General features: G+C 45.7%; 1 protein-coding gene across 1 annotated transcript; it reads right to left on the bottom strand.

The window, feature by feature from the left end:
- Positions 1-3258: 3258 nt before the first annotated feature.
- On the bottom strand, positions 3259-7247 carry IMP4 (IMP U3 small nucleolar ribonucleoprotein 4). Its single transcript, XM_036297430.1, has 9 exons — positions 7091-7247; positions 6841-6949; positions 5147-5230; positions 4352-4461; positions 4142-4274; positions 3901-4055; positions 3724-3818; positions 3530-3603; positions 3259-3447 (listed from the first exon to the last, which is right to left on the bottom strand). The coding sequence occupies exons 1-9, from the start codon at positions 7091-7093 to the stop codon at positions 3335-3337; spliced, it is 876 nt and encodes a 291-aa protein (XP_036153323.1). The 5' UTR covers positions 7094-7247; the 3' UTR covers positions 3259-3334.
- Positions 7248-7569: the final 322 nt, after the last annotated feature.

Genomic DNA, 7569 nt, shown 5'->3' with positions numbered 1-7569 from the left:
TCCCCATAAGAGTGTCTCCTGCACAGCAGCTCTTCCATTGTAGACACAGCTGGTCCTCACTGCCAATTGGCCTGGTGGTCAATTCCTCCCAGTGATACCAACAGCAATCAAGGCTCAACTACAAGACTGTGCACATAGCCCACAAAGGGGTGCACCAAGAGTGTCTACCTCAGGTGATTGGGGAGGCCGAGCCACTGGGCCCTATAGGACACCTACCACACAGGGCCACTCTATCAACTCAAGGAGACTTAGCAGCTACCCAATACATAGAAACAAACACAGGGAAGCAGCCAAAATGTGGAGACAAAGAAACATGTCACAAATGAAAGAAATGGAAGAAAACAAAATACTGGATATAGAGTTCAAAACCAGTTATAAGATCTCTCAAGAATGTTCTAGAAACCTCCAAGGAACTTAGTGAGACCTCCGAGGAACTTAGTGAGAATGACAAAAATAAATGGAAAAGGATCAGACAGAAATTAAGAATACACTGACTGAAATAAAGAGTAATATACAGAGATTTAACAGACTTGTGTATGTTTATTTCCCTCATGTCCCGCGTGGTTCAGGGTTCAGGATCTGGAAGAGGAGCTGCACACAAATGAAAGAGAAGAGACAAGAGATAATCTGGAAATATTGGGGGGCCAGGTGGGCAAGTCCAACTCAAGGGGAAGGATTTCCACCAGTGCCCAGGCCTCGCCAGCCTTTTATTCACTTTGGTTAAGCATAAAACCCTTAGTCAGGCAGGTAATTGCAGTAACAGACTATCTTAAAAGGTCAGTAAATATTAGGAGGATTTACTCTGAGACTATTTGATCAAGAAATAGCTTAAGCCCCCATTATCAGGATTAGACAATCGGTGCATAACTCACAGCATTCCAGGATCCTTGTTTGCACTTCTCTGCTAGTGAAGACAATGGGCGGCCTCCCACAAGACTAGAGGATCCCAAGAATCAAGTCAAAGATTTGAAATATGAGGAAGCAAAAAACATCCAACTGGAAGAGCAAAAAGAAAAAAAGAATCCAAAAATATGAAGATAGTGTAAGGAGTCTCTGGGACAACTTCAAGCGTACCAACATCCAAATTATGGGGGTGCCAGAAGGAGAAAGAGAGCAAGATATTGAAAACCTATTTGAAGAAATAATGACAGAAAACTCCCCTACCTGGTGAAAGAAATAGACTTACAAGTCCAGGAAGTGCAGAAAATCCCAAACAAGAGGAATCCAAAGAGGACCACATCAAGACATCATAATTAAAATGCCAAGGGCAAAAGACAAAATCTTAAAAGCACTAAGAGAAAACCAGTTACTTACCTACAAGGGAGTACCCATATGACTGTCAGCTGATTTCTCAACAGAAACTATGCAGGCCAGAAGGCAGTGGCAAGAAATATTCAAAGTGATGAATAGCAAGAACCTACAACCAAGATTACTCTACCCAGCAAAGCTATCATTTAGAATTGAAGGTCAGATAAAGAGCTTCACAGACAAGAAAAAGCTAAAGGAGTTCACCACCACCAAACCAGTATTATATGAAATGCTGAAGGGTATTTAAGAAAAGGAAGAAGTAGAAAAAGGTAAAGATAAAAATTATGAACAACAAAGTGACAACAAATACATATCTATCAACAAGTGAATCTAAAAATCAAGTGAATAAAAAATCTGATGGACAGAATAAACTGGTGAATATAATAGAATCAAAGGCATAGAAAAGAAGTGAACTGACAACTCTCTGGGGGAAGGGGTGTGCGGGGTGTGGGAAGAGACTGGACAAAAATCTTACACCTATGGTCAAGGACAGTCGGGGGTCAGGGGGAATAAGGGCATGGGGTGGGGTGGGAACCGGGTGGAGGGGAGCTATGGGGGGAAAAAAGAGTAACATCTCTAATAATCTGAATAAATATTTTTAAAAAAAGGGGGGGAGACCACAGACAGTACAAGGTCATATGAAGACACAGGCAGAGACTAGGATGATGTAGTTACAAGCCAAGGAGCACCAACGATTGTTGGCAGCCATCAGAAGCTGGAAGGGGTAAGGAATGGAGGGCTTGTGGGTAGAGCTCACACCTTCATCTTCTACATCCGTCCGATAAACAAACACTCAGTTCGTGGTAATTTGTTATGGTAGCCCCAGGAAACCAACACAGATCATACTACTCTACTTCTTGTATGTATTTTGAAATCTCCATAACTTGCAAAAAATTTTTAATAGCATATTCTTCATTTGTGAAGTGAGGCTGTGGCAAGCTACGAGGCTCCAGAAAAGCCCTGAAGAAGGAACTAACTGGACTCATGAGTTGAGTTGAGTTAGAATTATAGACATCCTGTGATGTCCCATCCCCTCCTCTCCCTGAATGCCATGGCCCATTTGGTCCTATGGGTCCCCTGCTCTCCCTCAAGACCCCTCTCCTACTGGGCTGCTCCTGGTCCTGAGACCCTTATGAGGACTGTCTACCTAAGAGTTTGCATGGACCATCTAGGTGGCCCCTGCTGTTTCATGCCATCATGTAGATCTCAGGGCACTTGCAGAGGCCTCTCCCTCTCCATTTTTCTGTCTGACTTTTTTCTTCATAGCCCTGTTCGCACCTGGCATGATAGATATCTTTCTTACTGCTATCATTCTCCTTCCTGTCAACCTGTGTGCATTATGTAGGATCTTGTCATCCATTTTGTGTGACACCAGGGCTCTGAATACATAATAGAGAAGTGGGGAGAGAGGAAGGGCAAAGCAAATGACTGTGGATAGGTCAAGTAAAGATCCCAGAATCTCCTGAGCAGCCATGACCGTGCCCTGACCTCAGATAAACCCTTCCCTAACAAGAGAGCAGGTGGTGTGCACAGCTGGTAGTCTCTAAAGTGTCAATGTGTCCCTAGTGAATGGAAAGGTGTGCCTGTGTGCTGAAGTAGGCAGAGGGATCCTGGGAAGCACTGACTAGGTCCCATCCTCTGTGTCAGCCCCTCGAGTCTGATGCTTACTTGGAGCAAATGTGACAGGCCCTGCTACCCATGCCCATCATCCTCCCAGATGGGCAGATGAGAAACAGCAGCTCCAACTCTCCCAGGGACAGTGCCAAACCGTCCTAATAACTCAAGAGGAAGCCAACATGCTGAGTCTGCTTTGTCCTACACACAATGTCAACACCAGGCCTGAGAATGTCCCCAAGCTGTCAGGTCCCCAGCTAAGAAGACCCCATGGACATCATCCTTTATGCTTACCCTGACATCTGGTCTGTCCAAACCAAACAGAGGCAAATGGGGTGGTGTGGCACACAGACTTTATTCTGACCGCCCCCACCTCCGGGGTCCAAGCCCATATCCTGACAACAGAATGGGCTCACTCAGCACTTAGAAAGACCCTCTTGTGTGCAGTGTTGGTGTAAGGATGCCAACGCCACTCCACATCTGCTGTGGCCTCCTGTTCCAGCGTGCCAAGGCGAATCATATATACTGGTAGAGGGGAACAGAGACATTATCAACTATACAGCCAGCTTTTCCCCACCAACAGACCTGAGATAAAGTCCAAACTCACACTTGAGCTCAAAGCGAGGGCCAACCTCGGTCAGCTCCACATTGCGGTGGTTGGTCTTCCTGTACACATGGTGTCTGGGGCAAGGGGAGGCAGGGCAGGAGTGAGAGGAGGCAGGAGCAGCTATAGGTCAACAACCAATAGTATAGGGACACAAAGGTCAGGATACAATCCCAGAGCCCAGCCCATGGACACACCGGAAAGAGATGTAGTCATTCTGGTTTGCAAAGGTGATGACCCGATGGCTGTCTTCTTTGGGCACAGGGAACAGGTAACGAAGTATGTCAGACACCTGGGGCAGAGGGAAGAAAATTGGGGAATGCCCAGCCTGGCATCGCCTGCCCCCAGCCCTAGTCCCATGATCCCAGACTCACCCGCTTGCCCAGACGGGAGGAGAAGCCATGAATGATGAGGTGAGGTTTGGCCTCTGACACGGTGCCCAGGTCAGGGATGTCATGCCGCATAAGCACATTGCATAGTGTGAAGTAAGCAGTGGGGCCAAAGGGCAGGTGACTGACAATGAACCCCACTGGTGGGGCCAGATAGGCTGTCAGAGACTATATGCTCTCAGATGGCCAACCCGGCAAACACCCTGCTCCCTCCCACCAGCCTTACCAGGTGTGCCACGATGCTCATGGATAACTATCAGGTCGGTGACACCATTAGCTTTGCAGGCTCGCACCAGTGCCCCCACCTCATGTCGGCCACGGTTTATACGCTGGGCACCGGGAAACACCAACTTCAGCTCCTGCACGTGTACACACACTAGTTAGGACTCAGGCCACTGGTACCTGAGCATCTTCCACTCCCTGCTTCTTTTGATACCTTTGCAAACATCTTGAGGCGTGAACTGGGGTCTCGGGAAGTCGTGATCATGACCTTGGGATCCTCAACCCCTGCCCATCGATATTCATCATCCACATGATTGGTCACACCTGTTAGATGCATGAGGGGCAAGAACATGAGATTATCTTGGGAAGTGAAATACTAACTTGGGAGTGGCAGAATCCATTCAGAGCTGCACCATCTGACAATATCTTCAGTGATAGGATGCTCCACACCCACACTGGGCAATAGGGTGGCACCAAGCCATATTGGCTACAAGCACAAGTTTAATGCAGAACTGAATTTTTTAATTTGATTTAATTTCACTCATTTAAGCTGTATTAATCACACAGGGCTAATGGCTATTGTGTTAGCATAAGTACAGATTCTAATAAGGCCAAAAGTAACAGACTCCTATTTCTCCTAACAAATATTTACATCATTTGTGATTCCTTTCAGATGTGTTGACTAACACAATGAGTAAAACATTTGGGTGCCAATGAAGTGCTAAGAGCTCGGGAAATGGCAGTGAACATAATGGACACTATCCTGTCCCAGCAAAATTCACATTCCAGTGAGGGAGACCAAAGCAAAACAGAGAGTAAGTTGGGTGGTATCACATGTATCTCTAATTGGAATTGGGAGCACTCAGGACGAGCTCCTCTGAGTAGCCATCAGGGCAGAACCATGAAGACTCTGGGGCACAGTTCCAGGAACATGAGTTGCAGAGCCTTTCCTCAAGGTGTCTGAGGAAAGATATGGAGGCCAGTGGGCCCCAGTGTTGGGGAAGGTCACCTTCACCACCAGCGTCGTCAAACTCCAGGGAACCATGTAAGGCCAAAGCCTCCCTACGTAACTCCGTGGGGATCAGGCGGTTCTCTGCAGGGGAAAGACAGAGGGATAAGTGAGATATACAGATGAAGGTCTCAGTTAATACAACACTATGGCTTACAAACCTGATGGAAAAAATACCTTTCTTACTCCTTTCTGAGCAGAGATGATACTGGGGGGGGTGAGAGGTTGGGGACTATTTCTATCTACATGCTAACCTGTTAACAATGGTTATAGGAAACAATTTGCTACAGTTCCTAAGTCTCATGGCTTGAAGGTTTTTAGGCTGCTCTTTCTGTATAAAGGTGGACCAGAAATCCTGAAACTCTCTGACAACAAAGCTGCTAATCATGATGCTCTAGGTCAGAAGTTTCCTCTGTGAACTAAAGCTTGACCTGGCATAGGGGCTGGGCTGTGGGAACATCCACCTTGGGAGTATAGGGCTATACATGACTGTGCTCCTGGAACCAGCACTTGTTAGCGTGCCCTGGTGGAATTCTTGCACATGGAAGATACTCACCTGAAGGAAATCTCCACTATACTCAAAGGATTTTAGAAACAATGCTGAACAAAAACATAAAACTGCCAAAGAATACATATAACCTAATACTACCTTTAAAACTAAAAATCAACCAATATGATTTAGGGATACAAATAAGTACCATATAAGCACACACAAAAAAACCAAGGAAACAGTTTATTTTTAAACAATATTCAATACTGTGGTTACCTAAGTTGTGGAAAATATTCCTGAATTTCAATACAGGGGTGGACAAAACTAGGTTTATAGTTGCATTGTAACATTCTTTGAGTTAATAAAGCTATTGTAATAATAACCTGAAATGTCTTTCCATACAAAAAAATGTAAACCTACTTTTGCCAACCCATGTATACTGACTACTTTCCATTTCTTAAGATGGGCGGATAGATTACAGTTGTTTAACATTATGCTTAACATAAACATACACACACATATGTATATGTAGATATGTATATACCTAATAACTAGGAACATCTAAGTAATTTAAAATAATCAGATACCGAGTTGGTGTACCTTCAGATAAGAAACAAAGCTTCACAAGAACTAACACAACTGGGTGAATAAATATGTCATTTTTAATTAGACATGTGTGACAAACTCTTCATTAGTATGGCAAATGTAAAGTGGGGAAAACATTGCAAAATTAGACCCTAATTTACAACAAAACTAAAATTAAATTATATACGGATTAACAGTTTAAAAATGCAAGGGACTCATAATACCACTAAAAGACAGCAAGATATGCTTTAGTACCTGGTACTAAAGAAGATAACGAGATGAAAAACTACGAGGAGTGGAACGTCTACAAGGACCATAGGGATAATTTTAAATTTGAGAAGAACTAGACACACTGTAAGCAAAATTAATAGACAAGCTGTAAAATCTCTATACTGTAGCATAAATGACAAGTAATTCATACCATCATCTGGAGGAGCACTTGCAAGCAACAGAAAGACCCAGCAGGCAAAGAAAATGACCAGTAAATACTTGAAAAGATGCCCAACTATACTACCAAAGAAATGCTAATTAAGTCACTTGGTTTTTCCATTGGGTTTTAAAATGCAAACCCGCAGTCTCTCTAAGGCTGGGTGACGCCGCCGGGCAGCGGGGACCATACCTTCGAGCGCGCGCCGCACCTTCTCCTTCCTCTCGTAGGCGGCGCGCTGGGCCTCCTCGCGGGCCTTGCGGTAGAGGTACTCGCGGCGAAGGCGCGCCTCACGGCGCAACTAGGGAACAGCGTGTCGGGTGAGCGCCTCTTTCTCCATGCACGTTCGGCCCCGGGGGACCACCCATCCCGAGCCCACAGACCTCATCCCCAGGCCTCCGCGAACCCCCAACCTCCAAAACAGAAGCTCAAACATCCCTACCATCCTGGGCGCCGCTCCCACGTGGGTTTCGGAGAATCTGCGAGAGCTGCCGGCACTACGCAGCCCTCGCTTCCGCCCTCAACCAAGAAAAGGGTAGAGGTTCACTAAACGCTGCTGATGGGAATCACAAGGCGATTGGCCAGCCCAGAAGCGCATGCTCACTGGAGCTACCAATAGGCAGAAGAAATGTCAAGATGTTAGGCGGCCTGGGGCTGCCATTAATAAAGATGTCTTCTTTGGCTTCACCATTTGTCGCGGCTGTGCAGAATGCCCAAATTGAAGATGATGTACCGCTAGTTATTATGCCATTGGCGGCTTGAAATAGTGCAGCAGCTGTAAAGCCAGCACAACGGTAGGCCGCAGGATTGATTAACAGCTCCTTTTGGAATTAAATCTAAAGCCGTTTCTTTCTTAAAATGGTTGCTACGCCTCCTTCCTTCGCCACAGCGATAGCCCTACTTTTAAAATGCAGCCGCTTC

The sequence above is a fragment of the Myotis myotis genome, unplaced genomic scaffold, assembly GCF_014108235.1.
Source record: "Myotis myotis isolate mMyoMyo1 unplaced genomic scaffold, mMyoMyo1.p scaffold_m19_p_3, whole genome shotgun sequence".
NCBI classification, from domain to species: Eukaryota; Metazoa; Chordata; class Mammalia; order Chiroptera; family Vespertilionidae; genus Myotis; species Myotis myotis.
Note: the sequence above shows the minus strand (reverse complement) of the source record. Positions and strands in the feature narration are given on the sequence as shown.